This window comes from Arachis hypogaea, chromosome 14, assembly GCF_003086295.3.
Source record: "Arachis hypogaea cultivar Tifrunner chromosome 14, arahy.Tifrunner.gnm2.J5K5, whole genome shotgun sequence".
In the NCBI taxonomy this organism is placed as follows: domain Eukaryota; kingdom Viridiplantae; phylum Streptophyta; class Magnoliopsida; order Fabales; family Fabaceae; genus Arachis; species Arachis hypogaea.
In genome coordinates this window covers 32014006-32035855 of record NC_092049.1, presented here as the reverse complement: position 1 = coordinate 32035855, position 21850 = coordinate 32014006, and the positions used below count along the sequence as shown (strand labels likewise).

Sequence of the window (21850 nt, the reverse complement as noted above, 5' to 3'; positions counted from 1 at the left end):
AAGCCCGAAAATGCTGACTAGAGGGTGGGATGGAGCTGAGACTGGACACTTTCACACTTTAGCTTAGTTTTTTATTAATTTTGAATTCTTGTGAGAGAAACTCTCATTTCTCTCTAGGGTTTTTAGTTTTTCTTAGTTTACTTGCAATTGGATCGGGGAGAAGCTGTGTTCGCCTTCATTTGGAGTCATTTTTCTTATAGTTTTTCTTCTCTAATCCCTTTATTCCTCTTTTCTATTTTTCCATTTGATTATTTTGAATTCATGGTTAGATCTTATTACCTTTGGATTTTATTAACGCATTGAGTTATTTTCATATATATTATTATTGCTTGTTTTGTTATGATTGATTATTGTTAGTGGTAATTTGGATTGAATTATTTTGTCATATTTATCATGTCTTTTATTTTTGTCCACCAAGTGTTTGAGGAAAAGTCATCCAATACAATAGAGTAGATTTCCTTGCTTGGTTGGAGGTTGATAATTGGAGCCACTTGAATTGTTATACCCAAGTATTAATCTGTTATTGAAAATTGCCAATTAGCTTGAGACTCACCAACTCTAGTTCTTTCCTACGAAGTAACTAGGACTTGTGAGCTAAGGCTAATTGTTTCACTTGACTTTCCTCCACTTGTTTGAGGATAACTAAGTGAGAGCAATGAGCTTTTACCATCACACTTAGGAAAGACAATAAGGATAGAATTTCTAATTCTCACCCCTAACTAAGGCTTTTTATATTGATTATTTTACAACTCTTGCTAATTATTCATTGCTTTAATTTCTAGTTATTTATTTCTCTTGTTCTCAACCTTAAAAATTTCCAAAAAAATCACAACCAATAATTTGCATTTTGTGTCAACTCCTAGGGAAACGACTCGGGATTTTACTCCGGTTATTTATTTCATTTGTGACACATTTTAAATTTGATAGCGGAAATCTCGTCGGTTAAGACTGTACTTGCATCGGTGATTTGGAAAAATACTTTTGATAATTCTTAACCGGCATTTTTCCGCTTAATTTTTGGCGCCGTTGCCGGGGAGTTGCATATGTGTGCTAATTTATTGGTTGGTATAATTATATTTATATTTGAATAATTGCAATTTTTTTCTTTTATTTGTGTGTTTCTCTTTTGTTATTAGTAGTATTTATTAGTATTTTGCTTAATATATTTTGTTGCCATGAGCTCTATGTTTTTTTTTTAGTGACGCGTTCATTACCGGATCCGAGTTTAGCCCTATTTGTTCCTGAAATTGAAAGAAGCATTTCACTTATTAGGCGAGCTCAGCGTCAGTTAGCCTCCGAGGGTGGTGAAGGGGTTTCACCCAATTCACTAATCTTACCCGAGGTTGAATTCGTAGCGTCATTTGAGGAAGAAACTAGTTCCTCTCCTACTAAATCTATTGAAACCTCTTCCATTGATTTAGGCACCAATACTATGGCAGCTCCTAGAAGGATTACTCTCAAGGAGGCAGGAACTCCGGATTTCACTCTCCAACTATTTCAAGTGCGTCATCCGAATTTGACTGTCGATTTTGAACTAAAGACCGCATTGATTAATCTACTTCCTAAATTTTATGGTTTACCCACTCAAGAGCCCATCAAGCACCTTAGAGACTTTCAAACGGCTTGTTCAACTACTAGGTGGCATGGTGCGGATGAGGTTGCTGTTTGGTTATATGCCTTCCCATTTTCTCTTGAGGGAAGTGTAAAGGAGTGGTTCTACACTCAACCCGAAGCAGTTATTACTAATTATGATTTGCTTAAAAGAGAATTTTTGGACAAATTCTTCCCAGCGGAGGTCACGGATAGATTGAGGAAGGAACTCTCTTGCGTCATTCAAGGTGAATCAGAGACTCTCTATGAGTATTGGGAACGTTTTAGGAAGCTCCTTGATTCATGCCCCCATCACAGGATTGACGAGTTGGTGCTTATTAGTTACTTTTGCCAAGGCATGAAGCCTCAAGATAAGGTCCTTTTGGATGCTTCGAGTAATGGTTCTATGACAAAGTACAAGACGACGGTGGAAGCATGGCAACTTATCACTGATTTAGCTGAGTCTACTCAACATGCGAGGCACAGGAATAATCATCCCAAGGCTATTACGGAAGTTTTCTCTAGTACTGAGTCTGCTCTCACGAAGACTTTGGGAGAGATGACCAATATCCTCAAGCAACTCCAACTCAATCAACAACAACCTCCACATCCTCCACAACAACAATGTCAACAGTTGGTTCCTCAGAGAGTATGTGGGATTTGCGCTTGCTATTCTCACTATACTGATGAATGTCCACAACTCCAAGAGGATAACACCTTGGTGGCTACCAATGGTTATTACAACCGTCCGAACCTAGGGTACTATCAACAAGGTGGTAACTACAATCAAGGTTGGCAAGACAATCCCAACCAAGGATAGAGAGACAACTACAACCAAGGAGGCAAAGACAATAGTAGAAACCAAAGGTGGAACAACAATTACCAACAAAACCGGTATCAACAAAACCCTCCCTACCAATAACAAAACCAAGGCCAAAGATACCAACCACCTCACTAGAGGCAAGCTCAAGCACCTAAACTCAATCAACCACAAGCCCCCAAATCACATACCCTCCTTCTTCCTCCAACCAAGATGAAACACTCCGTTCTATTCTTCAAGGGCAAAAAGAGCTTCAAAATTTAGTTACCTCTAGCCTCACCGGTCTCACCTCCACTCTCCAAGCTCTTATATCCCGCATGGAACTACCCTCTACCTCCAACACTCAACCTTCAAGCTCTAGTGCACTTTCCTCTCAACCTTTACCCAATCCAATGGGTGGAATTAATGCCATCACCTTAAGGTCTGGCACTACATTGTAAGAGAGGAGTTCCGAGGAGCTAAGCTCAAGAGAAGCCATTCAAGATGAAGAGTTGTGGAGGTAAAAGATGTTGAAGAAGAGGATGAGGTACAAGAGGCGGTTGAAGAAGAAGTTGCTCAACCAAGGGATGGAGTTTCTAAGGAAGATAATGTTTTGAAAGAGGCCATTCCCATTCCTTTTCCACACCTAGCTAAAAGGACTAAAAAGCAAGTGGAGCTAGATCCCAAGATGGTAGATATATTCAAAAAGGTTGAGGTAACTATTCCCCTTTTTGATGTTATTCGCCAAGTACCTAAGTTGCTAAGTTTCTAAAGGATTTGTGCATGAATAAGGAGAAGATTCATAATTTAGAAACTATTCCTTTGGGTAGCTCGATTTCTGCTTTGATGGGTGCTATACCGGAGAAATGTGGTGATCTCGGTCCTTGTATGGTTACTTGCACTATAGGTAGTGTACAGTTTGTTGATTGCATGTGTGACTTAGGTGCCTATGTTAGCCTTATGCCATTATCTATTTATGATGCTTTGAAGCTTCCACCATTGAAAAAGTCGGCAGCCCATTTTGTTTTGGCAGATAAAAGCATAATCTCAGTGGTTGGCATAGCGGAAGACGTCTTAGTGAGCATCAAGGGGTTGATTTTTCCAAGTGACTTCTACATTCTTGAGATGCTCTCTAATGACTCTAGAAGAACATCATCTATCTTGCTTGGGAGTCCGTTCTTGAAGACCTCTCGGTTTAAATTGGATGCCTTCTCAGGTACCTACTCCTTTGAGATTGATAGAAGAGCAGTGAGCTTCAACCTTGATGAAGTTATGAAGCATCCACCGGAAGACCATTCCATCTTTCAGTATGATATGATTGATGAAATTATGGTAAAAGTCCACTAGGAGACAGTTAATAAGAAGAACATGGTTCAAGGTGCAAGTGTGGAGAAACCCTCTGATTGTGATGAAGACACCTTACCACCTCCGGTGCTACCGAATAATCAAGTACCAAGCCATGAGCTGAATATGGAGTTAAAGCCCCTCCCACCTCACCTCAAGTATACTTATCTTGAAGACAATCAAAAGCTCCCGGTGATCATTGCAAAGGAGCTGACTTCCCAACAAGAGGAGCGATTGCTTAATGTACTGAGAAGAAACAAGAAAGCTATTGGGTGGAGTTTGGCAGACATAGTAGGTATAAGCCTTCAAGTTTGTGAGTGCTGCATTTTCCTAGAGGAGGGAGCCAAGCCTATCTGTCAACCTTAAAGGCGGTTGAACCCCACAATTCTAGAAGTTATGAAGAAAGAAGTGACCCGACTACTTGAAGCCGATATTATCTATCCAATCTCGGATAGTGAATGGGTTAGCCCAGTACAAGTGGTTCTGAAGAAGTCCAGCGTCACAATAGTGAAGAATGAGAATGGAGAACTCATGACAATAAGGGTACAAAATTCCTGGAGAGTGTGCATCGACTACAGGCGCTTGAACTTGGCCACTCACAAGGATCACTATCCACTACCTTTCATCGATCAAATGCTTGATCGCCTATCAGGTAAATCACACTATTGCTTTTTAGATGGTTATACTTCAGATCCATATTGCTCCAGAAGATCAGGAGAAAACAACTTTCACATGCCCCTTTGGAACGTATGCCTATAAAAGAATGCCTTTTGGTTTATGTAATGCACCAGCTACGTTTCAAAGGTGCATGGTTTATGTAATGCCTTTTGGTTTATGGAAGTATTTATGGATGATTTTAGTGTCTATGGTGATTCTTTCGATCTTTGCTTGGATAATCTTGCTAGAATATTAGAAAGATATGCAAGTTCAAACCTTGTACTTAATTTTGAAAAATGTCACTTTATGCTAAAACAAGGTATTGTTCTAGGTCATGTTGTTTCTAATACTGGTATATCTGTTGATCCTGCAAAGGTTGATGTTATTTCTAGTTTACTTTACCCCTCCTTTGTGAGGGAAGTCCATTCTTTTCTTGGTCATGCAGGTTTCTACCGACGTTTTATCAAGGACTTCAGTAAGGTTGCACTACCCCTTTCCCGTCTACTACAAAAAGACATAGAGTTTGACTTGAGCGAAGACTGCATGGAAGCATTTGACAAGCTGAAGATTGCCTTGACCCAAGCTCCTATTGTGAGAGGGCCTGACTGGAGTAGGCCGTTTGAGATTATGTGCGACGCATCTAACTATGCGGTAGGAGCGGCGCTGGCTCAGCGCAGAGATAAGGATCCCTATATTATAGCTTATGCTTCTAAAACTTTAGATAATGCCCAGTCTAACTATACTACCATTGAAAAATAACTTTTAGCAATTATTTTTACCTTGGATAAATTCTAGGCTTATTTACTTGGAACAAAAGTGGTAGTATATTCAGACCATGCGGCTTTGAAATACTTGCTAGCTAAGAAAGAGTCAAAACTGAGGATAATCCATTGAATATTGCTATTGCAAGAGTTTGATTTAGAAATCAAAGATAGGAGTGGTTTCCAAAATTTAGTGGCAGACCACTTGAGTCGCCTAGAACATATTAAAAGTGACTCCACTCCTATCAATAATGCATTTCCACTTAATAGCTTTCAAGCAATATCTGATGTGGTTCCTTGATATGCACCCATAGATTAGTCACACATTTCTTCCAAATTTTTCTAAACATCAAAAGGACAAGCTCAAGAGTGAGTCCAAGTACTACATATGGGATGACCCATATTTGTAGAGATGTGGTGCTGACCAAATAATTAGAAGGTGTGTTTCACAATTCAAAATTCAGTCTATTTTAGAGGCATGCCACTCTTCTGAGAGTGGTGGATACTTTGGTCCTCAAAGAACTGCAAGAAAAATTTTAGACTGCAAATTTTGGTGGCCCACACTTTTTAAGGATGCTAATCTTTTCTGTGACTCTTGCCACCAATGCCAAAGGTTTGGAAACATATCCAAGAGGGATGAGATGCCCCAACAACTAATGTTGTTTTGTGAAATTTTTTATGTTTGGGGTATTGGCTTCATGGGTCCATTTCCAAACTCGAATGGTTTCTTATATATTCTGTTAGCTGTTAATTATGTTTCTAGATAGGTGGAAGCAATTCCTACCCGTACTGATGATGCTAACGTAGTTGTTTCTTTTGTTAGGAATAATATTATTTGCCGCTTTTGATCACCACAAGCAATTGTGAGTGATCAAGGCTCTCATTTTTGTAACAAAAGAATGATAGGTTTGATGAAGAAACATGGCATCATTCACAAGGTGGCGACAGCTTACCATCCCCAAACAAATGGACAAGCCGAAGTGTCTAATAGAGAGATCAAGCGCATACTAGAGAAGATTGTGAAACCTCATCGGAGGGATTGGAGTACTAGACTTGGAGATGCGCTATGGGCTTACCGGACGGCTTACAAGACACCAATTGGCATGAGTCCATTTCGCCTAGTCTATGGAAAGGCTTGTCACCTTCTGGTAGAGGTGAAACACAAGGCTTACTGGGCTGTGAAAGAATGCAACTCAGGATTGGGAGGAGTCAGAATTGAAAGAAAATTACAACGGAAAGAATTGGAGTGCATTCGGCTAGAGGCTTATGAGAACTCAAGGCTCTACAAAGAAAAGGTGAAGGCGGTACATGATCAGAACATCAAGAGAAGAGAGTTTAGAGCTGGGGATCAAGTCCTTCTCTACAACTCAAGGTTGAGATTAATGCCGGGAAAACTGAGGTCAAGATAGGATGGACCCTACGTGGTGGAAAAGGTTGAACCGTATGGAGTCGTCCACCTAAGTCACCCCTCAAGCCCTACCTTCTTCAAAGTCAATAGCCACCATTTAAAGCTTTATCATGGTAAAAAAGTGAAGAACAACAAGGAGCTAGAGATCTTGCTCTTGAAGGATCCAGCCAAGGAAGAGGACTGAGTTTATAGACCGTCCAACTTAAGGACGTTAAAGAAAAGTGTTAGGTGGGAGACAACCCATCATGGTACGATCTTCCAATTTACATCTCTTGTTGCTTTACTTTTCAAGTGTTTTTATACTTTTCTACTTATTTAGATACCTGAATTATGCTTAAGTACCTTCTCTTCTGATTTTTTAAAAAAAAGCCAGTCACGCGTGCGCATGGCTGAAGCGCACGCGTGAGCCCCCGAATCTGCACCATGCAAAAACGGTGCTGGAACGACGCGCCCGCACGGCCAAATAGAATGTTGTGCTGGGGCCATGTGGGAAGGGGGCAAAGAGCACGGGCACTAGTCACGCGTATACGTGGCCCACGTGTACGCGCGACGACCATTTTTCCTTTTGTGCTGAATTCGTGCTGGGACCATGCCACAGTACGGCCTGGACAGAATGTTGTGCCAGGTGATGACAAGTCATCCTAGCCTATTTTAGCTAGTCTTTTTCTTTTGTTTTGTTTAGAATTATGCACTTTCTTGAGCTACAAGCAAGCTAATTGAGTAGATTTTCATGTTTCCCTTGATTGAATCAACCATATATGAATTCATGCCATTTCATGAGGTTTTATGCTATATTTGTTGCATATTATGAAAGATTGAATATCTCATGATTTTGAGCATAGCTTTGATGAGTTTGGTTGATTAATGATAGGTGAAGAAAGCTTGGAGAAAGGTTGAAGCAAGAAGGAATAGCTAGGAGTAAAGAGAAGACAATGGAATAAGTGAAATTGAACCAGGAAACAAGAAGTTGGACCTAAAGTTAGCATCAAACTTTTGCACAAACTTTTGGTTGAAAAGTTAGCCCCAACGTTAGCCCCCTAACTTGGAGGCTAACGTTGGAACTTGAAATTTCTCCCCTGGGCTCCAAAAGTTAGCCCCAACGTTAGCCCCCTAACTTGGAGGCTAACGTTGGAACTTGAGAATTTCTCCCTTGGGCACTAACGTTGGCACATGAATTACAATGGGGAAGGAGCCAACGTTTGCACCAACGTTAGCCCCCTAACTTGGAGGCTAACGTTGGCACATGAATTACAATGGGAAAGGAGCAAAAGTTTGTGCCAACGTTAGCCCCCTAACTTGGTGGCTAACGTTGGCGCCACTAGCACACAAGGCATTGCCAACGTTAGGGTCAAAGTTAGACCCCTAACGTTGGCACCAACGTCCATACCAGCAGAATGTGCTAAGCTGATATGAAAAGTTGGAGCCAAAGTTAGACCCCTAACTTTGGCTCAAACTTTTGGTCCAACTTTTGCTAACCTCAAAACCGGTTCAATTGGTTCACTTCGGTTCTTCTCCAAACTTCAAGAGCAATCAACCAAGGCCTCTTTCAACCCAATTCCACCAAGAGCAAAGGCCCAACTCAAGGCTTGAAGATCATTTGAAGAAAGTGTATAAATAGGATAGAATTCAAGTTCTTCGGAGAGCTTTCCTTTTAGAATTTTCATAATAGTTTTCGGAGAGCTTTTGAACTTGAGTGAACTTTAATTTCTTGTTTTCATTGCTTTCAATTTCATTTTACATTTGTCTTGGATCTTGGATTGGAGAATTGAAGAAATTTTGTTTCAATCTCAATCTTGGATCTCTCTGTTTCTTTACTATTAATTGAATTTCATTTCCGTTTCTGTTACTTGCTCTTCCACAAAGCAAAAATTGCCCGCAAAGGTTATACTTTTGATTGGGACCCCGTCCTTAAGGCAATTGCTAAGTCTGGAAGCACTTGGGTTTATGGGCAAAGCAAGGTTAACCCAAAGGGGCTTTCAACTAATAATTTGACAAATGAGGCTCGTGTATGGCAACAGATCATGTCCCACTATGTCTGGCCGAGCACTCATGAGTCCTCTATCACCGGGGACATGGTCGTGCTTGTATGGTGCATTTTGACTGAGAGACCGCTTAACATCCCTAGACTCCTTCGCCGGGCCATGGGCCACGTTCACACGGTTGGTAACATTCCCTTCCCAGCCTTGGTCATGGAACTAGCATCTGTAGCTGGCATTCTGCACGAAGCGGATGATGTAAAGAGTAAAATCCCATTAGCAGATGAACTACTTTTCCATGGAAAGTGGATCATGCCACAAGTTCCACCCAAGAGCATGAATGACAACCCATCTTTGGAGGCTCCATCATCTTCTGCCCCACTATCATCAACACTCCATGCACCACCACCATCCAACCCACCTCCGGAGGACCCCGACACCTCAGACTCTACTTCTGTTGATGGCGATGCAAGCAATCAAGCTATGGAAACGGAGGCCCCCTGTCCCCCCCCCCCCCATCATTTAGCCATTGGAAGTGGCGATCCCAGACACACCTTGCGGATCACTGATGGCATAGGGGACCGTGCCAAGCTTTAAGTGTGGGGAGGTCGGTAACCGACTCCCAAAAGTAACAACTCTCTCTCAACACCAATATTTTAATTTTCTTTTGTTAAATACGATATTTTGCATGTGTAGTGGTGTGTAATTTAAAGTCCACAAACTAACCGGCAAGTGCACCGAGTCGTACCAAGTAGTACCTCAAGTGAATGAGGGTCGATCCCACAAAGATTGATGGATCAAGCAACAATGATTGAGTGATTAGCTTAGTCAGACAAATAGAAAATGGTGATTTGAGAGTTCAAAAGCATAAACAGTAATTTCAGAATATTAGAAAGCAAGCAGTAAAATTGATGTGAATAATATATGGAGAAACAGTTAAGGCTTCAGAGTTATCTATTTTCCAGATTGACTTTTCTTACTAGCTATTTTAATCATGCAAGATTTAATTCATGGCAAACTATATGTTACTAAACCCTAATTTCTTAGACCTTTTTCGTCTCCTCTAACATTCATCAACCGCCAATTCCTTGGTCACTTAATTCCAATTAGAGGGTGAAGTTCGATTCTAGTTATATGCCACAGAAACCCTAATTACCCAAATATAAGAGGATTATATATCACGTATCCCGTTAAAACCATATGATTAGAAGTTTAGGAGAAATTGTTTTTAAGCTGTTGTTCAAGTAAAGAGCTTTTCCAAGTTATACAAGAACTCAATTAGAACCAAGGTCATACTTCCGTTCCACCCAGATTCACAAAATAAAGAACAAAAATAATTCTTGAATTATAAATCAGTACATGAATTAAAATAGAAAAGTAATATTATCAATCCATACAATAGACAAGGCTCCTAACCTTAACCGTGGAGGTTTAGTTGCTCATGGTTCAGAGAGAAAAAATAGGATTCGTAAAATCGTAAATTGCAGAATGAGGTAGAAGAGAAGAGATGAACCCGAAGGGCTGATTCTTTTCCCTTTTATATCAAATCCTAATTAATATAAAATAAATTTCCTAAAGCTAAATAATATCTTTTCCTATTTTAAAATAAAATAAAATTTAATCAAAATTAATTTAATTCTACGTGCAGCCTTGTATGAGTGAATGGGGACCACGTGTGTACTAAAGGTTGGCGCCAAACTTGAGTAAACTCTGGAGATGGAAGTGTGTATTCCTTGGAGGCTTTTGAGTTGGCGCTGAACTTGAGTAAACTCAAGTTCGGCGTGGAGATGGCAGCGTGTATTCTTCCTTGGGGCTTCTTGGTGGTGCCAAACTTGGAAGGATCCAAGTTTGGCGTGGAGGTGGCCGTGCGAAATGGAAGAAAAGGATAAACTATTAAATATCGTTAGAAAGCTCTGAAAGTTAGCTTTCCAATACTGCTAAAATCACATCAATTAGATCTCTGTAGCTCAAGATATATCTGTTTGAGTGCAAGGAGGTCGGGATTGACAGCATCATTTGCTTTCTTCCTTTTCTGCTACAAAACTCTGTCAAATACGTTCGAATGCTACCTGAAATAAAAAGAAATTGCAAACAACTCAAAGTAGTATTTCATAGTGGCTAAAGGTAATTAAATCTTGATTAAACTCAACAATTTGAATGCAAATTCACTAGGAAAAGATAGAGAAGATGCTCACGCATCACAACACCAAACTTGAATTGTTGCTTGTCTTCAAGCAGCCAAAAATAATGCATGATTAAGATGTGAATTTGCATGAGAAGTGAGAGTTCAATTAGGCTCATGTCTCTTCTTGAAGTGGGGTTTATCTATTGTAATACGGAATAGTTTTGGTATCTCACTCTCCTTTTAATCAGAGGAATGTCATTGTTATTCAGAATTAGAATCTGGATAATATTATGAATTCTCTAATCTTTATACTTTAGTTTAATCCTTAAACATAGCAGATATCCTTTAATTCTCAATGAATTGGTGCTTTGCACCTTGAGTCTAGCCGTGACTTTAAATGTTCTGTCTCAAGGGTTAATTGACACAAGAACACCACAAGCACTTAACTGGGGAACTCTCTTGAAGTTCTGATTTTCTTTCAGCTATTCCCAGATAGTGGTGCTCAAAGCCTTTGGCATACACTGCTAAATGCACTTGGCCTCGACTCTAAGTGTTCTGTCTCAAGGATTACTTGACACATTCACACCACAAGCATATGACTAGGGAAACAACTCTTTGAGCTTTTAATTATGTCTGACCTCCCTAGTCATTGATGCTCAGAGTCTTGGACCTTGCTTTCCTTTTTTCTGTTGATGTTTCTTTTGCTTCAAGGATTAAGCTTTCACTAACTTCATAGAATTCATAATAGTTCTCTAAATTCCTTTTCCTTATACATCAACATCCTTTGATTCAAATTCAAATATGCACTGTTCATATCATGCATTTAAAATCACAGATAATACCACCACATCTAAGTAAATAAGACTACTCTTCAATATAAACTTAATTTCTCATGCAATACATCACTTCTTTTCTTTTATTTTTAGATTCAAGCTCAGTGAGTGGTACATGAGACAATTTTTTTTGAACTAAAAGTAAATAACAGAATGAAACTAAATCTAAAAACTGAAAGTACCAAAGATCATGCAGGCAATCAAAGTAACAGAAAACAGAAGACAACAAAATAAGAACGGAAGGGGAAATAGAGTGAAAGGAACTCAACCACCTCAGTTATGCTGGTGTGCTCCTCCATGAAGAACATTCATCTCCCCATGGTGCCACTAATGATAAGGTAAACAGAGAGCACACTCCACAATACCAAACTTAAAAGTTTGCTTGTCCCTAAGCAAAGAAAAACTCTAGGGTGTCAAAAATTCCTTTTAATTGCTCCTGTACCTGTTCTAACCACTCTGCATGACCAAAACACATGTAAAACATGAAAAATTCTAAAAAAAAATTGAGATAAAGTAATTTAAAACTAGAACTAAAATAACTATAATGCTAAAATCAAAATAACTGTAAAATTAAAACCAAAGTAACTGCAAAAACAAGGATACTAGTAGTTGGGTTGCCTCCCAACAAGCCCTTCTTTAATGTCACTAGCTTGACACTTGATTGTTAAATTTTCTTCCTCTTCTTCCAGTTGGTTAGAAGAAATGTCTCCAAGGGGGGAGAGGTGAAAATTAGTGCCCCCTGATATAAATTTCTCCTAACAAGCTTTCTTTTATTGTGGTTAACTTGATTCACCTTGCTTGTTGGGGGTAGAGGTTGGATGTTTTTTGCTGGCCTTCTCTTTTTCATGGATATTTTCTTCTGTTTCTTGGTCACAATCCCCTTTTTAGTGCTTTCCTTGGTTGCCTTCACTTCTTTGATTTCAAAATTTGGGTGTTGTGTGATGGTTAGAGTGTACCCTTCATTAAGAACTTCTTGAATTGGTAGTTCAAGAAACTTACCCTCTATGCCACTCTCTGCTTCATTGGAGTGTAGATTCCCATAATTGTTTTCATCCCTTACAACCTCCTTTGTTTGTGCATCTTCCTTCTTTGTTTGTGCGTCTTCCTCCTTTGTTTTGGCATCTTCCTCTTCTTCCATGTGTGACGGTGGAGAGTTCTCTAATTCACTGGAGTATGAACTCCTTTGATTGATTTCCTACTTTCTTCCATAGGATCTTGCATTATATCTCTTAGAAATGAATTTGCTTATTCCTCTTTCTGGGGCTTGATAATCAACTCCACATATTTCTCTACATTTTTTACACTCATCTTTATATCATGTATGAATTCTTTCATGAGAAGCTCAAGAGATGATGGTTCTTGATATGAATAAGGAGATGGTGGCTCTTGATATGAATAAGAAGGAGATGATGGTTCTTGATAAGAGTAAAAAGAGGATGGTTCTTGGTATGAATAGGGAGATGGTGGCTCTTGATATGGGTAGAAAGATGATGATTCTTGATATGGATAGAGAGGTGGTGGTTCTTGGTATAAATATGGAGATGGTGGTTCTTGATAGTTGGAACATGGAGCACTGAAGTTTCTTTGGTTTTGACTTTGCCAACCGAAATTCGGATAGTTACTCCATCCACAATAATATGAATCACTACTTGGGTGTGAGTAGTAACCCATGTGATCTCTCTCCATTATTTTTCCTTAGCACAAAACACCAAACAGAATTAAACGCATCATGTGGTAAACAGGCAAGCAAAGGAGAAAGAACATAAAGAAAAATAAAAATAATAAAAAGAAATAAAAATAAAATAAAATATAAAAGAAAATGAAAATAAAAGAAAAATAAAATAAAGAAAATAAACTAAATAATTTAGAAAAGAAAATAACTAATAAGTAAAAAGGAATATAAAATTCAAATTCAATGAGTAAAATAACTAGGAAGAATAAAAACGACTAAAGGGACACCAAACTTAATTTCAGAAATTAAGAGAAAAAATTTAAATAAAATAAATCAACTTTTTTTTTTAATTTAAGGAAATAAGTTAAATGAAATTAAAGTAAAAATGCCTACTCTAAGAGATCAAACAACCAGTAGTTGTCAATCACAGTCAATTCCCGGCAACGGCGCCAAAAATTTGGTGCGGAATTTAAAGTCCACAAACTAACCGGCAAGTGCACCAGGTCGTACCAAGTAGTACCTCAGGTGAATGAGGGTCGATCCCACGAGGATTGATGGATCAAGAAACAATGATTGAGTGATTAGCATAGTCAAACAAAAAGAAAATGGTGTTTTGAGAGTTCAAAAGCATAAACAGTAATTTCAGAATATCAGAAAGCAAGCAGTAAAATTGATGTGAATAATATATGGAGAAATAGTTAAGGATTCAGAGTTATCTATTTTTCGAATTGACTTTTCTTACTAGCTATTTTAATCATGCAAGATTTAATTCATGGCAAACTATATGTGACTAAACCATAATTCCTTAGACCTTTTTAGTCTCCTCTAACATTCATCAACCGCCAATTCCTTGGTCACTTAATTCTAATTAGAGGGTGAAGTTCAATTCTAGTTATATGCCACAGAAACCCTAATTACCCAAACATAAGAGGATTATATGTCATGTATCTAGTTAAATCCAGATGATTAGAAGTTTAGGAAAAATTATTTTCAAGCTGTTATTCAAGTAAAGATCTTTTCCAAGTTATACAAGAACTCAATTAGAACCAAGGTCATACTTCCGTTCCACCCAGATTCATAAAATAAACAATGAAAACAATTCTTGAATTATAAATCAATACATGAATTAAAATAGAAAAGTAATATTATCAATTCATACAATAGGCAGGGCTCCTAACCTTAACAGTGGAGGTTTAGTTGCTCATGGTTCAGAGAGAAAAACTAGGATTCGTAAAACCATAAATTGCGGAATGAGGTAGAAGAGAAGAGATGAACCCGAAGGGCTGATTCTTTTCCCTTTTATATCAAATCCTAATTAATGTAAAATAAATTTCCTAAAACTAAATAATATCTTTTTCTATTTTAAAATAAAATAAAATTTAATCAAAATTAATTTAATTCTACGTGCAGCCTTGTATGAGTGAATGGGGACCACGTGTGTACTAAAGGTTGGCGCCGAACTTGAGTAAACTCAAGTTCGGCATGGAGATGGCAGCGTGTATTCCTTGGAGGCTTTTGAGTTGGCGCCGGACTTGAGTAAACTCAAGTTCGGCGTGGAGATAGCAGCGTGTATTCTTCCTTGGGGTTTCTTGGTGGCGCCAAACTTGGAAGGATCCAAGTTTGGCGTGGAGGTGGCCATGTGGTGCACGAAATTGTGATGTCCAGGCTCAAACTATTCCTGGCACGTGAGCAACTTGGTACGCGTAATCGTGATTACACATTCATAATATGTCACAACTTCGATACAACTAACCAGCAAGTGCACTGGGTCGTCCAAGTAATACCTTACGTGAGTAAGGGTCGAATCCCACGGAGATTGTTGGTATGAAGCAAGCTATGGTCACCTTGCAAATCTCAGTCAGGCAGATATAAATTGATAATGATGTTTTCGAATAATAAATAATAGAATAGGGATAGAGGTACTTATGTAATTCATTGGTAGGAATTTCAGATAAGCGAATGGAGATGCTTTTCGTTCCTCTAAACCTCTGCTTTCCTGCTATCTTCATCCAATCAGTCTTATTCCTTTCCATGGCTGGCTTTATGTGATACATCACCACTGTCAATGGCTACTTTCGGTCATCTCTCGGGAAAATGATCCAATGCCCTGTCACGGCACGGCTAATCGTCTGGAGGCATCACCCTTGCCAATGGCTTCATCTTATCCTCTCAGTGAATAATATGCTCACGCACCCTGTCACGGCACGTCTATTCATCTGTTGGTTCTCGATCATGCTGGAATAGGATTTACTATCCTTTTGCGTCTGTCACTAACGCCCTGCAATCGCGAGTTTGGAGCTCGTCACAGTCATTCATTCATTGAATCCTACTCGGAATACCACAGACAAGGTTTAGACTTTCCGGATTCTCTTGAATGCCGCCATCATTCTAGCTTATGCCACGAAGATTCTGGTTAGGAGATCTAAGAGATATTCATTCTAGCTTATTTCATGTAGAACGGAAGTGTTTGTCAGGCACGTATTCATAGGGGAGAATGGTGATGAGCGTCACACATAATCATCACCTTCATCACGTTCTTGGGTGCGAATGGATATCTTAGAAGCGAAATAAGATGAATTGAATAGAAAACAGTAGTACTTTGCATTAATCTTTGAGGAACAGCAGAGCTCCACACCTTAATCTATGGAGTGTAGAAACTCTACCGTATGAAAATACATAAGTGAAGGTCCAGGCATGGCCGAGATGGCCAGCCCCCTAAAGCGTGATCAATAGTCTCCTAAGATGAACAATGGATTAAAACTGAGACCAAAGATGTCTAATACAATAGTAAGAGGTCCTATTTATAATAAACTAGCTACTAGGGTTTACAGAAGTAAGTAATTGATGCATAAATCCACTTCCGGGGCCCACTTGGTGTGTGCTTGGGCTGGGCTTTGAGTGTTGCACGTGTAGAGGTCTTTCTTGGAGTTGAACGCCAGCTTTTATGCCAGTTTGGGCGTTCAACTCTGGTTTTGGCTCCTTTTCTGGCGCTGGACGCCAGATTTGGGCAGAGAGCTGGCGTTGAATGCCAGTTTACGTCGTCTATTCTTGGCCAAAGTATGAACTATTATATATTGCTGGAAAGCCCTGGATGTCTACTTTACAACGCAATTGGAAGCGCGCCATTTCGAGTTCTGTAGCTCCAGAAAATCCACTTTGAGTGCAGGGAGGTCAGAATCCAACAGCATCAGCAGTCCTTCTTCAACCTCTGAATCTGATTTTTGCTCAAGTCCCTCGATTTCAGCCAGAAAATACCTGAAATCACAGAAAAACACACAAACTCATAGTAAAGTCCAGAAATGTGAATTTAACATAAAAACTAATGAAAACATCCCTAAAAGTAACTAGATCCTACTAAAAACATACTAAAAACAATGTCAAAAAGCGTATAAGTTATCCGCTCATCACAACACCAAACTTAAATTGTTGCTTGTCCCCAAGCAACTGAAAATCAAATAGGATAAAAAGAAGAGAATATACTATAAATTCCAAACTATCAATGAAACATAGCTTCAATCATATAAGCGGGACTTATAGCTTTTTGCCTCTTGAATAGTTTTGGCATCTCACTTTATCCATTGAAGTTTAGAATGATTGGCATCTATAGGAACTTCAGATTTCGAATAGTGTTATTGACTCTCCCAGTTCAGTATGATGATTCTTGAACACAGCTTCTTTATGAGTCTTGGCCGTGGCCCTAAGCACTTTGTTTTCCAGTATTACCACCGGATACATAAATGCCACAGACACATAAGTGGGTGAACCTTTTCAGATTGTGACTCAGCTTTGCTAAAGTCCCCAATTAGAGGTGTCCAAGGTTCTTAAGCACACTCTTTTATTTTTGCTTTGGACCTTGACTTTAACCGCTCAGTCTCAAGTTTTCACTTGACACCTACATGTCACGAGCACATGATTAGGGACAGCTTGGTTTAGCCGCTTAGACCAGGATTTCATTCCTTTTAGGCCCTCCTATCCACTGATGCTCAAAGCCTTGGGATCCTTTTTATTGCCCTTGCCTTTTAGTTTTAAGGGTTATTGGCTTTTTGCTCTTGCCTCTTGGTTTTAAGAGCTTTGGCTTTTTCTGCTTGCTTTTTCTTTCTATATTTTTTTTTATTTGCCTATTTTTTTTCTGCAAGCTTTGTTCTTTGCTGCTTTTTCTTGCTTCAAGAATCATTTTTATGGTTTTTCAGATTATCAAATAACATGTCTCCTAGTCATCATTCTTTCAAGAGCCAACATATTTAACATTCTTAAACAACAACTTCAAAAGACATATGCACTGTTCAAGCATACATTCAGAAAACAAGAAGCATTGTCACCACATCAATATAATTAAGCTAAGTTCAAGGATAAATTCGAAACTCATGTACTTCTTGTCCTTTTGAATTAAAACATTTTTCATTTAAGAGTGGTGATGGATTCATAGGACATTTATAACTTTAAGACAAAGTTACTAACTACTAATGATCATGTAATGAAGACACAAACATAGATAAGCACATAACATAGAAAACGAAAAAACAGAGAAAGCAAGAACAAGGAATGAATCCACCTTAGTGATGGTGGCGTTTCCTTCTTGAGGAACCAATGATGTCCTTGAGCTCTTCTATGTCTCTTCCTTGTCTTTGTTGCTCCTCCTTCATTGCTTTTAGATCTTCTCTGATTTCATGAAGGATGATGGAGTGCTCTTGATGTTCCACCCTTAGTTGCTTCCAATAATTGTGTGGAAGAAAATATATCCCCTGAGGTAACTTAAGGATCTCTTGATTTGCAGTCAAATGTTCTACCACTGAGCTATAGACCCTTGATGGAAGCTTTTGTCTTCCCTTTCCTCTTTCTAGAGGTTTCTCTGGCCTTAGGTTCCATCAATGGTTATGGAAAAAACAAAAAAGCTATGCTTTTACCACACCAAACTTAGAATGTTGCTCGTCCTCGAGCAAAAGAAGAAGGAATAGAAGAAGAAAAAGAAGATATGGGTGAGATGGAAGGAGGTGTGTATTCAGCCATATGGGTGGGATTGGGTGGGGAAGAGATGTTGAATTTTGAAGGTAAGTGGGTGTATGGATGTGAGTGGTAAAGGGTTAATAGGGAAGAATGTTTATTGGGAGTAGAGGATGATTGAGAAGAGAGAAGAGTGAGTGGAGGTATGTGGGGATCCTGTGGGGTCCACAGATCCTGAGATGATCCTGTGGGATCCACAGATCCTGAGGTGTCAAGGCATTTACATCCCTGCACCAATTTAGGCATGCAAAATACCCTTGCACACAACTCTGGGCGTTCAGCGCCAGGTTGGTGCCCATTTTGGGCGTTCAACGCCCATTTGCTGCCATTTCTGGCGTTGAACGCCAGAACCATGCTTGTTCTGGGCATTCAGCGCCAGAATGCTGCCCATTTTGGGTGTTCAGCGCCAGAACCATGCTCTGTTCTGGCGTTGAACGCCAGGCAGATGCTCCTCCAGGGTGTGATTTTTCTTCTGCTGTTTTTGACTCCGTTTTCAATTTTTATATTTATTTTGTGACTCCACATGATCATGAACCTAAGAAAACATGAAAAACAAGAATAATAGAGTTAAATAAAGAAACATTGGATTGCCTCCCAACAAGCGCTTCTTTAATGTCAATAGCTTGACAGTGGGCTCTCATGGAGCCTCATAGATGTTCAGAGCATTGTTGAAACTCTCCAACACCAAACTTAGAGTTTGGATATGGGAGTTTAACACCAAACTTAGAGTTTGGTTGTGGCCTCCCAACACCAAACTTAGAGTTTGACTGTGGGGGCTTGGGTTGACTCTGCTTTGAGAGAAGCTTTTCATGCTTCCTCTCTATGGTTGCAGAGGGAGATCTTTGAGTTTTAAACACAAGGGAGTCCTCATTCCATTGAAGGACTATTTCACCTCTGTCAACATCAATCACAGTTCTTGCTGTGGCCAGGAAAGGTCTTCATAGGATGATGGATTCATCCTCTTCCTTTCCAGTATCCAGGACTATGAAATCAGCAGGGATGTAAAGGCCTTCAACCTTTACTAATACGTCCTCTACTTGTCCATATGCCTATTTTCTTGAACTGTCTGCCATCTCTAATGAAAGTTTAGCAGCTTGCACCCCATAGATTCCCAGTTTCTCTACTACAGAGAGGGGCATGAGGTTTATTCCTGAACCAAGGTCACACAGAGCTTTAAAGATCATGGTGCCTATGGTACAGGGTATTGTGAACTTTCCAGGATCCTGTCTCTTCTGAGGCAATGTCAGTTGATCCAGATCACTTAGTTCATTGGTGAACAAGGGAGGTTCATCTTCCCAAGTCTCAATACAAAATAATTTGGCATTCAGCTTCATGATTGCACCAAGAAACTTGGCAGTTTGCTCTTCAGTAACATCCTCATTCTCTTCAGAAGAGGAATACTCATCAGAGCTCATGAAGGGCATAAGGAGGTTTAATGGAATCTCTATGGTCTCTAGATGAGCCTCAGAGTCCTTTGGTTCCTCAGAGGGAAGCTCCTTATTGTTCACTGGACGTCCCAGGAGGCCTTCCTCCTTAGGATTCACGTCCTCCTCTCCTTCTTTGAGTTCGGCCATGGTGCTTATGTCAATGGCCTTGCACTCTCCTTTTGGATTCTCTTCTGTATTGCTTGGGAGAGTACTAGGAGGGATTTCAGTGATCCTTTTACTCAGCTGGCCCACTTGTGCTTCCAAATTTCTAATGGAAGATCTTGTTTCATTCATGAAACTCATAGTGGCCTTAGATAGATCAGAGACTAAGTTTGCTAAATTAGAAGTATTTTGTTCAGAGTTCTCTGTCTGTTGCTGAGTGGATGATGGAAAAGGTTTATTATTGTTAAACATGTTTCTTCCACCATTATTAAAGCCTTGTTTAGGCTTTTGATCCTTCCATGAGAAATTTGGATGATTTCTCCATGATGAGTTATAGGTGTTTCCATAAGGTTCACCTAAGTAATTCACCTCTGCTATTGCAGGGTTCTCAGGATCATAAGCTTCTTCTTCAGAAGATGCCTCTTGAGTACTGTTGGATGCAGCTTGCATTCCATTCAGACTCTGAGAAATCATATTGACTTGCTGAGTCAATATTTTGTTCTGAGCCAATATGGCATTCAGAGTATCAACCTCAAGAACTCCCTTCTTCAGAGGCGTCCCATTACTCACAGGATTCCTTTCAGAAGTGTACATGAACTAGTTATTAGCAACCATGTCAATGAGTTCTTGAGCTTCTGCAGGCGTTTTCTTTAGGTGAATGGATCCACCTGCAGAAGTGTCCAGTGACATCTTTGATAGCTCAGATAAACCATCATAGAATATATCCAGGATGGTCCATTCTGAAAGCATGTCAGAAGGACACTTTTTGGTCAACTGTTTGTATCTTTCCCAAGCTTCATAGAGGGATTCACCTTCTTTCTGTCTGAAGGTTTGAACATCAGCTCTAAGCTTGCTCAGCTTTTGAGGAGGAAAGTACTTGGCTAAGAAAGTCGTGACCAGCTTATCCCAAGAGTTCAGGCTGTCTTTGGGTTGAGAATCCAACCATAATCTAGCTCTGTCTCTTACAGCAAAAGGGAAAAGCATGAGCCTGTAGACTTCAGGATCTACTCCATTAGTCTTAACAGTATCACATATCTGCAAGAATTCAGTTAAGAACTGAAAAGGATCTTCAGATGGAAGTCCATGAAACTTGCAGTTCTGCTGCATCAGAGAAACTAATTGAGGTTTCAGCTCAAAATTGTTTGCTCTAATGGCAGGAATGGAGATGCTTCTTCCATGTAAATTGGAATTAGGTGCAGTAAAGTCACCAAGCATTCTCCTTGCATTATTATTATTTTCAACTGCCATCTTCTTTTCCTGTTTGATAATTTCTGACAGGTGCTTGCTGGTTTGTTGTAATTCAGCTTCTCTTAGTTTCCTCTTTAGAGTCCTTTCAGGTTCTAGATCTGCTTCAACAAGAATATTCTTGTCCTTGTTCCTGCTCATATGACAAAGAAGAGGGCACAGAAAAATAATAATAATAGAGATCCTTTTTTTTTTGTGAGTGAGGGAGAGATATTAGTAGATGAATAAACAAATAGAAGGAGATGAGAGAGAAGATAATTTTCGAAAATTATTTTTGAAAAAGGAGTTAGTGATTTTCGAAAATAGTTTTTGAAAAGTGTTAGTAATTTTTCGAAAATTAGAATAAAAAATTAAAATAATTAGTTAATTAAAAAGAAATTTTGAAAAAGGGGGAAGATATTTTCGAAAATAGAGAGAGAGTTAGTTAGGTGGTTTTGAAAAAGGTAAGAAACAAACAAAAAGTTAGTTAGTTAGTTGAAACAAATTTTGAAAATCAATTTTGAAAAGATAAGAAGTTAGGAAGTTAGAAAAGATATTTTGAAATCAAATTTTTGAAAAAGATATGATGAGAAGATATTTTTGAAAAGATAAGATAGAAATTAGTTTTTTTTTTTTGAAAAAGATTTGATTTTTAAAATCACAATTAATGACTTGATTCACAAGAAATCACAAGATATGATTCTAGAACTTAAAGTTTGAATCTTTCTTAACAAGGAAGTAACAAACTTGAAATTTTTGAATCAAAACATTAATTGCTATTGTTATTTTCGAAAATTTGGTATAAAAATAAGAAAAAGATTTTTGAAAAATATTTTTGGAATTTTCGAAAATAACTAAGAAATTTGAAAAA

The 21850-nt window shown here is 38.9% G+C and overlaps 1 protein-coding gene and 1 non-coding gene across 2 annotated transcripts; both read left to right on the top strand.

Annotated features, from left to right (window-relative positions):
- The first annotated feature begins 6050 nt into the window (after positions 1-6050).
- On the top strand, positions 6051-6560 carry LOC112742486 (uncharacterized). Its single transcript, XM_025791726.1, has one exon. It carries the CDS (start codon positions 6051-6053, stop codon positions 6558-6560), a length of 510 nt encoding a protein of 169 aa, XP_025647511.1.
- A 13939-nt stretch (positions 6561-20499) lies between these two features.
- LOC112745404 (small nucleolar RNA R71) lies at positions 20500-20607 on the top strand. Its single transcript, XR_003173335.1, has one exon. It is a non-coding gene; the product is annotated as a small nucleolar RNA R71 (small nucleolar RNA).
- Positions 20608-21850: the final 1243 nt, after the last annotated feature.

Bases quoted from the DNA above. Each gene is read 5' to 3' on its own strand.
- LOC112742486 (XM_025791726.1), top strand. From the start codon at position 6,051: ATGATAGGTTTGATGAAGAAACATGGCATCATTCACAAGGTGGCGACA.